Source organism: Mirounga leonina, unplaced genomic scaffold, assembly GCF_011800145.1.
Source record: "Mirounga leonina isolate KUSES-001 unplaced genomic scaffold, KU_Mleo_1.0 Mir_168, whole genome shotgun sequence".
In the NCBI taxonomy this organism is placed as follows: domain Eukaryota; kingdom Metazoa; phylum Chordata; class Mammalia; order Carnivora; family Phocidae; genus Mirounga; species Mirounga leonina.
Genome location: NW_023270426.1, coordinates 22,303,024 through 22,317,320, shown reverse-complemented (window position 1 = coordinate 22,317,320; position 14,297 = coordinate 22,303,024). Strand labels below are relative to the sequence as shown.

At 40.7% G+C, this 14,297-nt stretch overlaps 1 protein-coding gene across 3 annotated transcripts in view; it reads left to right on the top strand.

The window, feature by feature from the left end:
• The first annotated feature begins 1,529 nt into the window (after window positions 1-1,529).
• Window positions 1,530-14,297, top strand: part of NME5 (NME/NM23 family member 5) — a 30,273-nt gene continuing 17,505 nt past the window's right edge. The window contains exons 1-6 of one of the 3 annotated variants that reach the window (XM_035014221.1): window positions 1,530-2,363; window positions 3,613-3,876; window positions 4,478-4,635; window positions 7,479-7,568; window positions 7,667-7,735; window positions 9,086-9,263. In XM_035014221.1, coding sequence (XP_034870112.1) covers window positions 2,085-2,363; window positions 3,613-3,876; window positions 4,478-4,635; window positions 7,479-7,568; window positions 7,667-7,735; window positions 9,086-9,263 — 1,038 coding nt within the window. In that variant the 5' untranslated portion in view covers window positions 1,530-2,084. Of the gene's footprint in view, window positions 2,364-3,612; window positions 3,877-4,477; window positions 4,636-7,478; window positions 7,569-7,666; window positions 7,736-9,085; window positions 9,264-10,726; window positions 10,997-12,143; window positions 12,319-14,297 lie in introns of those variants that run through there. The other 2 variants (XM_035014222.1, XM_035014223.1) reach the window with 2 other exon arrangements.

Sequence of the window (14,297 nt, the reverse complement as noted above, 5' to 3'; positions counted from 1 at the left end):
TAATTTTTTTATCATCTGTGGAAATGAGATGATTGGGGGGGGAGTGGTATTATAATATGAACTGTTCAACAGCCTGGAGAAGGTAAGTAACCAAGATTGAATTTATAATTCATGTTTTAAAGTGTTGCATTGTGTATTGAGGATGATCTTATTCAGCTTTTCTTGAATGTTTGGGAAAACTTTTCAGAGTTCTGTTCATGGCATTGCTTTTAATGAAGATTAGAGCATAGACAGAGGTAGCACTGACCTTTATCTCAGACCTTTGTCCTACTTAGTGTACTATCTTTGCAGATGGTATTTCTGGGACAGTATGGCACTATATCCTTCCTGATTCTATATGTAGGGTTCTTGTGTATTTTAGAATTCATTGCTATTTGAAGGCTAAGAGTTGGGAAATTTATCATCTGAGTTTATTCCAACTTTTGTTACTAAATAAAAATTAACTCTGAAATGACCCAGTTATGAGCCTTTTATTATACAGAAATGGACATAGGGTATTGTCTAGTACATTGAGTTTTCTTGAAAAAGATGTGTTTAAGAAATAGAAGTCACAGATCTTTCTGGCTTAAACTGTGAAGCTTGTTAGGATTCTAAGGAAGTAGAAGATACAGTCTTGTGGGGTGATAGAAAGGAATTCAGTCAATCCAGGAATTAGAAGATTAGTAACTATGGTATAGGGGCACCTAGGTAGCTCGGTTGGTTAAGCATCCAACTCTTGATCTCAACTTAGGCCTAGATCTCAGGCTCAAGCCCTTAGTTGGGCGCCACACTGGGCTTGGAGCCTCCTTAAAAAAAAAAGGAAAAGTATAGTATATTCCCAAAGCCATCTATAAATTGGCATGTGATACAAGCAGTGAAGCCCTAAAAATGGGAGAAGATTGTAGAGGAGATCCATTAAAGGATACAGACTTTGGGTTGGTAGAGAAGGTAACAGATGTGCTTAACAGCAGATTGGATTAAAGGTCAAGAAACTGACCAGGAGGCTGTAGCATTTATTCAGGAACAGAGGATGGGCATTGAGAAAAATTACTGTGGATGGAAATTGAGAAGTGGGCTTGCTTACTGAATATAAGAGAAGTAAAAAGGGTTAGGAAAATAGTGTTGATAAGGGGGAAAAGGGAATTTGGGAAAGCAAATGATTTTGGAGATAATCAGGAAGAGAGGTGATTTTAGTTAGAAATGTTGAGTTGAAGCAGAGGGTAGGGCACCTAAAGGGAATTGACCTTTGGGTACATGGAAAAAATTAGACCAGAATGCATATAAGAAGTAAAGGTGGAGGTATGGGAGCTATTTGAGTAGAGATCAAAGTTGAAACTTCAAAATGTAGACATTATTTTAAGTTTTAATGAGGAAGCAGAGGCCAAGCAAGAACATAGAAGGATTTCCTGCAACTTTTAAAAGAGAGGAGTGGGGTGCCTGGGTGGCTCAGTCAGTTAAGAGTTCTATTCAGCTCAGGTCTTGATCTCAGGGTCATGAGTTCGAGTCACACGTTGGGCTCCATGCTGGGCATGGAGCCTACTTAAAAAAAAAAAAAATGGAGAGGAGAAAGGGGTAAGAAAACCAGGATAGTGTAGTGTAATGAGAGGAAGGGAAGATGCTTTTAAAACTTGATACTGTAGTCCTTCTTTGAAGTGAGTTGGATATGACCAGAAGAATGCCACAGATAATTTTAAAGTATGTTTTGAGGATTCAGTGGTTGGTAGATTAAAAATGTCTACACTGAGCAAAATATCTCTTGTCCCTCAAATGTATTGTCTTCCAGTTGAGTTTAAGGGTGATTTGGGATAGAGGAATTCTGTTCAACTAGCCATGCTCCTGTTCCTTTCTTTGGGAGTATGAGGAAACCCAAGAAAAAATTACTGGGTAATACCTCTGTTACACTGTTTGACATGGGGCTTTTTCATTTTATTCCTAATGACAAACATTTCATCTCCTGATGTCTCCCTTCAGCTAGCTTTTATTCTTTGTAATGGTGAGTAGAAAGAAGTTTTTGATCCCTTATCATTCCACTGAAGTTTGGAGATGAAAATGCCTTAGAAATAGTGGTATGAGTGAATTTATTGCATTTTTCTGTGTATTTACAGATGGGGCGTGAGTGGGTTTGGTTCGATTCGGAGCAAGACTATCCCAATGACTCTGAGCTGAGCAACGACTGCAGGTCCCTCTTCAGCTCATGGGATTCCAGTCTGGATCTTGATGTGGGCAGCTGGAGAGAAACTGAGGAGCCAGGGGCTGAGGAACTAGAGGAAAACAGCCCAGGGAGAGAACCTAGTGAGCTGCTTGTGGGGGACGGAGGCAGTGAGGAATCTCAGGAAGAAGCAGAACAAGTCAGCCGTCAGAATCTACTCCACTTTCTCTCTGAGGTAATGGGGAACCATTGTTTCCAAAGTTGAGAGAGTCTCAACTTTCTAAGAGAATACTTGCCCATACATATTTCTACCACTCTTAATATTGTTTACTAAAATGCAAGCTCCACAGTGGCAGGAACTAAGTTAATTGTTATGACTCTAGCACTTGGTGCTAATACACAATATGTGCTGAATATGTTCTTTCTGACCGAATGTTCTAAGATCCCAGTCATTAGGAGCCCAAGGTCATAGGAAGTGGAATTTCCGTATGCAGGACTGCCTTATGAATATCTGCTGCAATTCATTTTTCGGAGTCATAGGAGGTGACACCTGAACTCTTTGAAGATTATAACATTATGACTTCAAGGCAGTATTTTACAGTGTCCTTACTACCCTGGTTTAGGGTTGAAGGCCAGAAATAAGCTGAATTGGACACTATATTTATGTGGCAACTTCACACATTCAGAAGAACCTAGGTTAAGATCAGCGAGAATCCATTTTTTTTTTTTTGCGAGAATCCATTTTGTGTTGCTACTTCTTTCTGCATCATCTGTGGCGGACAAAATTTTCAGCAGTTTTCTAGACTGCCATTCCCAATTTGATCAGAGTTGACACTTGACATGAAAAAATTAGAGCACAAGCTCTTTGAAGAGGCAAGAACCGTGTCTATCTTGTTTACTATTAGGTTCCTAGCAACTAGTTCAGTATCTGGGTATCTGAGTTATTTTTTAAAAAGATTTTATTTATTAGAGAGCACAAGCAGGGGGCGTGGCAGGCAGAGGGAGAGGGAGAAGCAGGTTCCTCATTGAGCAGGGAGCCTGACATGGGGCTCAATCCAAGGACCCTGGGATCATGACCTGAGCTGAAGGCAGACGCCCAACCAACTGAGCCTCCCAGGCACCCCTATTTTATACATTTTATTTTATTTATTTTTTTGAGATTTTATTTATTTATTTGACAGAGACACAGTGAGGGAGGGAACACAAGCAGGGGGAGTGGGAGAGGGAGATGCAGGCTTCCCGCTGAGTAGGGAGCCCGATGCGGGGCTCGATCCCAGGACCCTGGGATCATGACCTGAGCCGAAGGCAGACGCTTAATGACTGAGGCACCCAGGTACCCCTATTTTATACATTTTAAATGATAGAATGAATGAGTTAATCTGTTTGCATCTCAAACTGAGTCATAGTGGCAGTGTAATCATGTAACATTATTGATATGTAGATAATGGTTTCCACTGGTGTTCCTATTCATACTATGATTTCAGGTAGCTTATTTAATGGAGCCATTGTGCATTAGCAGCAAAGAATCAAGTGAAGGTTGCTGTCTTTCATCTGGTACCAGACAACAAAAGGGAACGGAAATGGAAGCTACTGAAGGAGAAGAGTCATGCAGAGAGCCTGAACAGCCTTCAGCAAGGGTAGAACCCTTGGTAGCTGAGAAGCCACTGGGAGAAAATGGAAGGCCAGAGGTGGCTCTAGCTCCCTTAGATATTTGTGCAATTCAGCGACTATCCAGGGAGAGTGAAGAGGTGAGTGAGTAACTTAAACCAGCTGGCTGATTGGTCCTCTGCCCAGGGAGGCAGAACACAGTAGTTACTGCATGTAGGCTAACCCCAGAGAGTTTGGCTTCCTGGGTGCAAATCCAGGTTTCAACACCACTTAACTGTGTGACCTTAGGTGTGTCAGTGAACATCTTAGAACCTCAGTTTTTTCTGCTGTAAATGGAATAGTAGTGCTCTCTCTACATTAGGTTTTCTGTGAAGTTTAAGTGAGACATTTCATGTAAAGCACTTTGCTTAGTGCCTGGCTCACAGTGAGCAATCAATAAAATTTAGAATATCATTATGATTAATATTAGACCAGCAACTCCAGGGCCACAAATCATACAGTTTTAAAAGAATACAGCGTCCATTTAGAAATTAGTATATTGCTCTTTTTATTTTTTTCTAGGGGTACAGAACCATAGTTCTCCAGCCAAATTGTTACCAAGAATTCATTGACTAAGGTCTAGTTAAGTCACCTTGACCCTTTCTACCTTAAAGTCAGCCTTCACTTACCCCATGCAAGTAAAATTACCTTGCAGATAGTAAATCTCTTTCTAAAGTTCTCTTTGTTTCCTGGCATTCCCAGGGGGAGGTTCAGCAAGAATCCAAAGAGGAGGACGAGGGTGAAGGGTATGTGTCAGAGTTGGAAGGCCAGCCCTCTTCAGGTGAGTGTGATGATGGCTTCAGCATTCAGGAGACTCCTCTGGTGGATATCCTTTTCAGCCGTGCTACCTCTTCAAAGTTGTAAGTATGGATTTTTATCCAAGGTTGTTAAGATTCAAACTTTTATTTCTGTTTATGCCTATTTGAATTCATTACCATGAACATGGATTACTTTTATAAATTAATAAAAGGAAATTAAAATTGGAAAACCCTAGAAGTAGAATTAAATATAATTTTATTGTATAAATAGAAGTCTATGTTTTCCTCTTATAAAAGAAATCTGTTTCAGGCATCTGGCTGGCTCAGTCAGTAGAGTGCATGACTCTTGATCTTGGGGTTGTAAGTTTGAGCTCCATGTTAGGCATGGAGCCTACTTTTAAAAAAATCTGTTTCATCAACATTGAGAATCTCTTTCATAAATAACCTTTCTCTATTTTTTTTAAAGATTTATTTATTTGAGAGAGAGAGAGAGTGAGAGAGCATGCGTGAGGCAGGGAGGGTCAAAGGGAGAGGGAGAGAGAAACCTTAGCAGACTGCACTCAGCATAGAGCCTGATGTGGGGCTTGGTCTCACAACCCTGAGATCACAAACGGAGCCAAAACCAAGAGTCAGACACTTAACCGACTGCGCCTCAGTAACCTTTCTCTTTAATTACTGTATTTATTCAGGAAACATTGCTCATTCAGATTGTCCCTCAAGTCTAATACTGAAACTGTACTTCTTTCAAAAATACTAAAACAGCTCCTTGTAACTTGAAATTAAAAATTATTTTGAACTTTTGATCTCCTTTGTTTCTTTTTCACAGATCCTGGGAAATTGTTTATATAATTATCTTCTTATAAATAATTATGAAGCTAAAGGGCACACTTTGGAATCTTAATTTTTTTTAGTAAAGGGAATTTCTTTTTAAATCAGAAAAAAAAAGTTGTTTTTGTTATGGTAATAAATAGTTCCTTTTCTGGGCCTGGTCTTATATCTATCTACTGAGAGAAGATAGCATGAAGTGCTGTTTTTTAAGTAGCAGATTTCAAAATTTTGTTACGCAAGTAGAACACAGCTTAATACCTAGGTTGTTGAAGAATTGCTTCCTTTGCTTTTCTGTAACTCCCTGTGTAAGTATGAGCAGAGGGCAGGCTGACTATCCAAAAAACAGGAAATCTCTAATCTGGGACATTTTATCTCATGATATTTTAGTACCTTGAATGGCAAAATCCACACTCTTATTTTAGGATTTAGGATAAACATGGAATATTTATTGGAAAACAATAGATAATAGTAATTGAGTTTCCTTGGCCAGATGGCGTAAGGGGAGATAGAAAGCTGAGTTCTTATGTTATAATCAGGCAAGCTTAAAACTACTTTGAAAGATAGACATTCTCCAGGCTCCTCTTTTCTTGGTTCTCCCTTAGTTGGTACTAACTCTCAGGAAAAATAGAAGTAGAGCGCGTGGAGCGCCACTCTGAGCCTGCAGTTCCTTTCCATTCCCACATTTTTACTTGTAGTTGCTTGGCATGCATTTCCAAATAGGTGGAAATAAAGGTAAGCTAGGGATTATTTCATAAAATATTACAAAAGTGATCAATTATGAGGTTACAAAACCTTAGGCAGTACCTTTCATATAATGGAAACTTAATACCTGTTGTGTGGATGTATGAACAAAAATGCCCTGGTACCAAGGAACTATTATTCATTCTGATCAACTGACCAGAAACAAAGGAAGAGGTTTGTTTTGGTCTTTAAATGCCTTGTTCTGATAGGGTTCTGGATTTAAGGACAAGTTGATTTTTGTGTATATAATTTAGATGCAGATGAGATACTATATCCTGAAACTGGATAGTTGTTTGGAATTGCTCAACTTGGAGAAAGATAAAATGAGATGTGAGTTGTGCTCAAATGGACACACACAGTATGGTACATAAAGCACAAAGAGGGTGTGAAACATTAGGTGTGGGAAGAACCCATTTTGAGAGATTAAGTATATAAAGTGGGAAGTATAACATAATGTTAAACTCTGGAGTAAAGAGGAAACTTGTCAACTGGGAAGATTATAAGATGAAATAAAACATTGGACAGTAGCACCTGGAAGAAAAAAAAATAGACAATTTAGCCCAGGGAAGAAAGGGCCATGAGGAAAAATGAAGTTTTCTTAGGTATTTTCTTTTCTTTTCTTTTTTTTTTTAAAGATTTTATTTATTTGACAGAGAGAGACACAGCGAGAGAGGGAACACAAACAGGGGGAGTGGGAGAGGGAGAAGCAGGCCTCCCGCCGAGCAGGGAGCCCGATGTGGGGCTCGATCCCAGGACCCTGGGATCATGACCCGAGCTGAAGGCAGACGCTTAACGACTGAGCCACCCGGGTGCCCTTCTTAGGTATTTTCTTAGTGAAAAGGAGAAATACGTAAATTGTGTAGTATTCAGATGAAACATAAGAGAATTCCCTAAGATGTGAAACCAAGTATTTCCTTCTCAGGAAATGTAGGAGAAATACTTATTAATGTGGCATATTTCTGCATAAACATAGGACCAGGTTGATTTTTGAAATACTTAATACTGTGAAATATTTGAGCACTTACTATGTGCCAGGCACTTGGGAAGCATCAGTGAACAAAGACTACTTTCACACACCAGTTTTTTAGAGTCACAAGTGCTGAAGAGGAAATCAGCAAGAGCCCAAAAGACAGAAGCAGTTGTAGATTGGTAGTAGAAAGTAACTACTTCATTAGGTAATAGTGACCAGTAAGAGAATATTTGTAGAGTTTGGGGGTCTCATATGGAAGCATTCAATATGTTTTAATTTCTGGTGTTAGTTCCTTCCCATATTAAGTAGGAGCACTATATATTGAGGAAATCTCTTTACCTACCTGGGAGAGACAGAATACCATATGTGAAGTTACTATTTCCTTTTTGTCCGTTTTATCCCATAGGTCTGATCTAGGCCAGAGTGACCCTATTCAGGATCACTTGTTATTTAAGAAGACTCTCCTGCCAGTCTGGAAGATGATTGCCAGTCACAGGTAGGTATCCAAGCCACTCTTGGCCTTCACAGCCACTCTTTTCATTTATAATGACTTTCCAGAGTTTCTTCATCCTCTCAGAGTTTGTCCTTTAACAGGTTCAGCAGTCCTTTTCTGAAGCCTGTGTCAGAAAGGCAGGCCCCAGGATACAAGGATGTGGTGAAAAGGTCAGTGGAAAAGGGGTCAGAAAAGGTTGGTTGCTTTTATATCTGTCTTTTCATACTTTATTTCTGGTCTATTCGATCATTTCTTTCTTTAAAAAATAAAGATTTTATTTTTAAGTAATCTCTACACCCAACATGGGGCTTGAACTCACAACCCCGAGATCAAGAGTCACATGCTCCACCAACTGAGCCAGGCGCCCTGATCATTTCTTTATTTCATTTGCATTACTTACAAACTCAAGCTATATTTTACATTTGAACAAGTTTGTAAAGTTATGATAAGCTTGGTCTTCATTTGAGAAGGAATACAGGGAACAAAAGGATAATAATAGGCTTTTTTCTTTTTTAGTATTGATTTTTAAGTAATATCCATTCATTACAATCTTACATAGCCTTTGATAGTTTTGATACTGTTCTTTTGGAGCAAAACTTTAAAAAGAACACTATATTCATCAAACCATTGTAGGTATGCTAGGGCAAAGATGGTAATCCAAATGGTTGTTACAAACATTGGTTGATAGCACTATTTTGGATTTTTATAGCATAATTCGTCTAAAATGCTGTCATACACCAGCGTGTTAATAGAGTGTAAAAGATCAGGAAAGGACCTTTGCAGACAGACTCCTTTATTCTATACGTGAGGAAAGTAAGGCTCAGAGGTGCTCATGACTTGGGGTGATCAACAGTGAATAGCAGAGCTAGAACTAAACCCCAGATTCTTAACCTCCTAGTTCAGTCCTCTTTCTACACTGCTGTGTCTTCCCTTATATACCCACTCTCTGTGTCTCATTAAATAGTTATTTATCTAAACATTCACTTGATTCACACTCTTCATCTCCACAAAAGGAGAAAAAAAATTCTTAGCTTTTGATTATATAGTAAGAGAAGCAGATTAAACAACTAGTATATGACTACACATTGTGAAGAGTCAGTAACTCCTCTGTGACAGACTAATCATTGGAGCTCTTTGCAACTTTGGTATGTGGGGCCAGCACCCCTCCTACAGTGGTATAGTGGCTGGGTGTGTGGGCTCTGGAGTCAGGCTACCTCTAAATTGGAATCCAAGCTGTGTGACTTTGAGCAAGTACGTAACTTCTTTAGCATTGGTTACCCACTGCCAGTTGGTGATAATAAGGTACCTAGTTTATAGGTTTACTGAGAGGACCAAGTGAATTAATATAGAAAGTACCTTGTACTTGGCAAGGTAAGCACTTGGCCTATTGTAAAAAGTCAAATGTTAGCTGCTGTTGCTGTTTTATTATCTGATGGGAATTAAGAGCTGGTTCTCCAAGAGAGCATGTTAGGTCCCACATAAAGGTCTGATTTCCTGTGGTTTCTCTTGGCCAACTGCAGACCCATGGACTTAACTAGCTTAAAGAGGAATCTGTCTAAGGGACGGATTCGCACCATGGCTCAGTTCCAGCGGGACCTGATGCTGATGTTCCAGAATGCTGTGATGTACAATGACTCTGGTCATCATGTGTACCATATGGCTGTGGAGATGCAGCGAGAAGTCTTGGAGCAGATTCAGGTACTGTATATAGAGAGCTGTAAGGAAAAGGAGTACAGCCTCTGGAATCTGATTTTAGAAAGTCTGTGAGAATAAGAGTGATATTAAAGTGACCTTGTGTTCTCAGAGTTTATGTTTAGAGGTGGCTAAAGGCCCTGAGGTATTGACATCGTACCTACTGCTTTGGAAATCTCTAAGTCTCTTTAGGAGCGGCTTTCATAGATAGTGAAGTAAAGTAGTGTAGGAAGACAGCAGCAGAGAAGTCTCAAGAGAGCTGGGGATAGATAAGTAACTGGAGCTCCTGCTTCCAGTGCCTCAAGTCAAAGGGCTAAACATGCAGACCAAAGGCTGGAATCACTATCCATTTTTTGGTTGCTACACCTGTTGATATTAATGTATGTTCACACTGTCCCATCTACAGGGGTAAGACATGGTAGCCAGAAGGTGACATTGGGGGTTTCTTTTCTGGGCAAGACCATACATAAAAGGAAAAAAAAGCATAGTCAAACCTCATTGCAGAAGAAGAAAATTGCATTCAAATCTCTATAGTTTTTAAGATTCATCACCTTGCTATCTGCCTTGACTATAGGTGCTGAGTATTTGGTTAGACAAAAGAAGAGACTTAAATAGTTTGGAATGAGAACCAGCCAACCCTGTGGATGATGGAAAACCTCTTCTGTTAACCTGACCTCTTATTGAGACTCAGAGAAGATCCCAGTACTTGTTTACCAGTTTTCTATTGTCTTTTCTAGTAAGAAAAATGTTAACTCACAACCAAGGAGTCAAAGGTGTCTGTGGACATAATATAAAACAGGAAAGCTGAGATTTGGGGTTATGCTGTAAATGTTGCTCACTTCTTTGTTCCTTAGGCTTGATTTAGATGTAACTAAATTAAGCCTCTTGTAACTGCTCTATAAATAAATGTTATTTCACAAGTTGAAGATTGCTTTTTTTTTATTATGTTAATCACCATACATTACATCATTAGTTTTTGATGTAGTGTTCCATGATTCATTGTTTGCATATAATACCCAGTGCTCCATGCAGAATGTGCCTTTTTCTTTTTTTAAGACTTTATTTATTTATTTGACAGAGCGAGACACAGAGAGAGGGAACACAAGCAGGGGGAGTGACAGAGGGAGAAGCAGGCTTCCCGCTGAGCAGGGAGCCCGATGCGGGGCTCCATGCGGGGCTCGATGCGGGGCTCGATCCCAGGACCCTGGGATCATGACCTGAGCCGGAGGCAGACGCTTAACGACTGAGCTGCCCAGGCGCCCCAGAACGTGCCCTCTTTAATACCCATCACCAGGCTAACCCATCCTCCCACCCCCCGAAGATTGCTTTTTTAATGATTACAGAATCTGGGAATAAAGGGAACACTATCTGGTGGAATGACTAAGGTATTTGACGTGGGTTTCTTACATATACTGTCTGAAACAGGATGGTGTGGGATGAGGGGGAGTGCCTCTGATTTGTCTCATTATAAAGTTGATATAATTGAAGCATCCTTTAAATGGCAAGGAGGGTGAAATAAGATGAGGAAAATGTTGGAAAACGTCCAGTGCTCTAAGATTGGCAGGGGGGAGTAAAGACGGCTGTAGGCGGGCTCCTCTTGATTGAAAGGAACCACCCAGAATCTGCGGCGCCCTCTGCTGGGATTGGCCCTCTGCAGCCACCGTCCCTGAACTGTGCTTTGGGTCTCCTAGCAACAAGGGGTGGCGGCCCGGCGGAGCGGGCGCCGGGTGAGTGCGCAGGTGAGGGCTGCGCGCAGGGATTTGCGAGTGCGCCTCGGAAGGGCACCGGGACCTGGGACCAGGCCAGACCCTATGTGTGGTCTTCCAGGAGGGGCGGGGACGGGGGGACGGCTTACCTGCCGCTGGGTAGAAAGTTGCTACAGAGTGGCTGACCCGGTCTTCACCTGCAGTCCCGAGAGTCCGTGCCAGGGCAAGGCCTTCAGACTGCCCCTTGGCCTCTGTACCTCAACGAAAGCGCTTAGGAAAACCGATAGACGTAGAGTAGAAATGGCGTGGTTTTGTTTTTTTTTAAGTTTATTTGTGTGATCTCTACACCTAACCTGGGGCTCGAACCCACGAGACCCAGAAATCAAGAGTCACATGCTCCTCGGACAGAGCCAACCAGCCTCCCCAACATCGTTTGTTTTTTTAAAGATTTTATTTATTTAGGGCGCCTGGGTGGCTCAGTTGGTTGAGCGACTGCCTTCGGCTCAGGTCATGATCCTGGAGTCCCAGGATCGAGTCCCGCGTCGGGCTCCCTGCTCAGCGGGGAGCCTGCTTCTCCCTCTGACCCTACCCCCTCTCATGTGCTCTCTGTCTCTCTCATTCTCTCTCTCTCAAATAAATAAATAAAATCTTAAAAAAAAAAAGATTTTGTTTATTTATTTGACAGAGATCACAAGTAGGCAGACAGGCAGGCAGAGGGAGAGGGAGAAGTAGGCTCCCTGCTGAGCACAGAGCCCGATGTGGGGCTCGATCCCGGGACTCCAGGATCATGACCTGAGCCAAAGGCAGTCGCTTAACCAACTGAGCCACCCAGGCGCCCCCCTTTTTAAAGATTTTATTTATTTATTTGAGAGAGAGAGACTGAGAGAGAGAGAGCATGAAAGGGGGGAGGGTCGGAGGGAGAAGCAGACTCCCCGCCGAGCAGGGAGCCCGATGCGGGACTCGATCCCGGGACTCCAGGATCATGACCTGAGCCAAAGGCAGATGCTTAACCATCTGAGCCACCCAGGCGTCTCCCCAACATCGTATTATTGAGACACTGCTTATAGAAAAAGATTCACCAGTTTATAACTGTAAATTAATAACATCAAGCGCCTAATAATGCTGTTCTTAATCACAATTACATTAAAATTTGGGGTGGGGATGATGCATGTCATTGCAGTTGATACCTGTGGAGAATCTCCTAAATTGTACCCTGAAAAGGCAGAATGGAGATGTCAATGCCCCCACCTCAGATATATGTAGAAAAAACTCTGGCTATTATCAAACCAGATATTGCTGACAAAGAGGAGGAAATACAAGATATTATTCTCAGATCTGGATTCACCATTGTTCAGGTAACTTTTGGGCATGATGATCATGGGTTTTTTTCTCTCTTTGCTCTTTAAAAAAAAAATACTTAAATATGTTAACCTATTTAGTGCCTTAGTACTTAGTACTAAACTTAGGTTTAACTTCTAAGTATAAAAGTTATATATGTTAGTTTTAATTTTTTTTATACTTCAAAAGAATATAAAATGATAATTAAAATTCCTTTTTCCTCCTCCTCTGCTCTCCCACCCAAGTCTCAGTCTCCAAGAAAAGGCATCTACTTAATGCTTTCTGTCCTTGCAGGATTTTCTAAGCATTTCAAACCGTCCCTTCCCCCCCCATAAAATAGGACAGTCCTCTTCCCTTGACTTCCTTTACAAAGTTGCTCAGATTGCATTCCATGTTATTACATCTGAATCTATCTCATTCTTCCTCACTTCTGTGTGATATTCCCCTCCGTGAATGAACAATTTACTTGTTCAATTGATGGACTTTAGACTGTTGGTATTTTTTTTTCAATTATTAAAAACATTTAATGTTTTAAAGCCTTATTCTGCAGTTGGTAGAGGTTTGAAAATGTATGTAAAAAGAGTCTTGTTAAAGATTATCAAATAGAATGAAATATTTTGAATATTTTTTTACCGTCCCTATTTGAAATTCCAGGTTTTTTTATTCTTTTATATTTGTATAGTGTCATATTGTCTATTTTGTCAGTGTTTTTAAAAAGAAAACGGAGGGGCGCCTGGATGGCTCATTTGGTTAAGCATCTGCCTTCGGCTCTGGTCATGGTGTCAGGGTCCCAGCATCAAGTCCCACATCGGGCTCCCTGCTCAACGGGGAGTCTGCTTCTCCCTCTCCCTCTGCCCTCCCTTCTGCTCTTGTTCTCTCTCTCTCTCCCTTGCTCTCCTTCGCAAATAAATAAAAATAAAAGAAAAAAGAAAACTTCAGTCTATGGAAAGATAAGGGATTTCAGCTGAGCTGAGTAGGATAGGTAAAGCCTAAGGGTAAGAATGGTAAAAGAAAGTGTAAGGAAGTAGTGCAGGAATGTATAATGAAATATTTACTATATTTAAGAGACTCAGGTAAAGAGCTTTTTAATAAATATTGTTAGGAAAATTGGGTAGCTATTAAAAAAAGTTGGATTCAAATATACTGTATAATGAGGGTAAACTCCAAACAGAGCTAAGATTAATATTTTAAAATTAAATGATATAAATTCTAGAAGAAAAGATGCATAAATGTCTTTTATTCTTGGAGTGGGACAGCCTTTTTTTACTATGACTTATCTGGGAGCCATAAAAGAAAAGATTGACAAGACTATAAACAAAAAACTTATGCATAGTCAAGTGAACATCATAAAATCAAAACTTGAAAGCAGATGACAAACATGGGAAAAAAAGATTCGCAATTGATAACATAAAGGGCTAATCTCCTTTAAATATATAGAGTTCCTAGAAAAAGATAAAAAATCAATTAAAAATGGATAGGACAGAGGTGCCTGGGTGGCTCAGTCGGTTGGGCGTCTGCCTTCAGCTCAGGTCATGATCCCCAGGGTCTTGGGATCGAGTCCCACATCAGGGAGCCTGCTTCTCCCTCAGCCTGCCGCTCCCCCTGCTTGTGCGCGCGCTCTCTCTCTTTCTTTCTGATAAATAAATCTTTTTTAAAAAGCTTAAAAAAGGGTGCCTGGGTGACTCAGTTGGTTAAGCAACTGCCTTCGGCTCAGGTCATGATCCTGGAGTCCCGGGATCAAGTCCCACATCGGGCTCCCTGCTCAGCAGGGAGTCTGCTTCTCCCTCTGACCCTCTTCCCTCTCATGCTCTCTGTCTCTCATTCTCTCTCTCGCAAATAAATAAAATCTTAAAAAAATAAAATAAATAAAATAAAAAGCTTTAAAAAAAGGATTAGTTAAGTAGACTCTGACGAATCCATCAAATTGAATACTATGCAACTAGTTGTAAAATGAAAAAAGAGGAACCTCTCCATGTCCTGTTATGGAAAAAAGCAA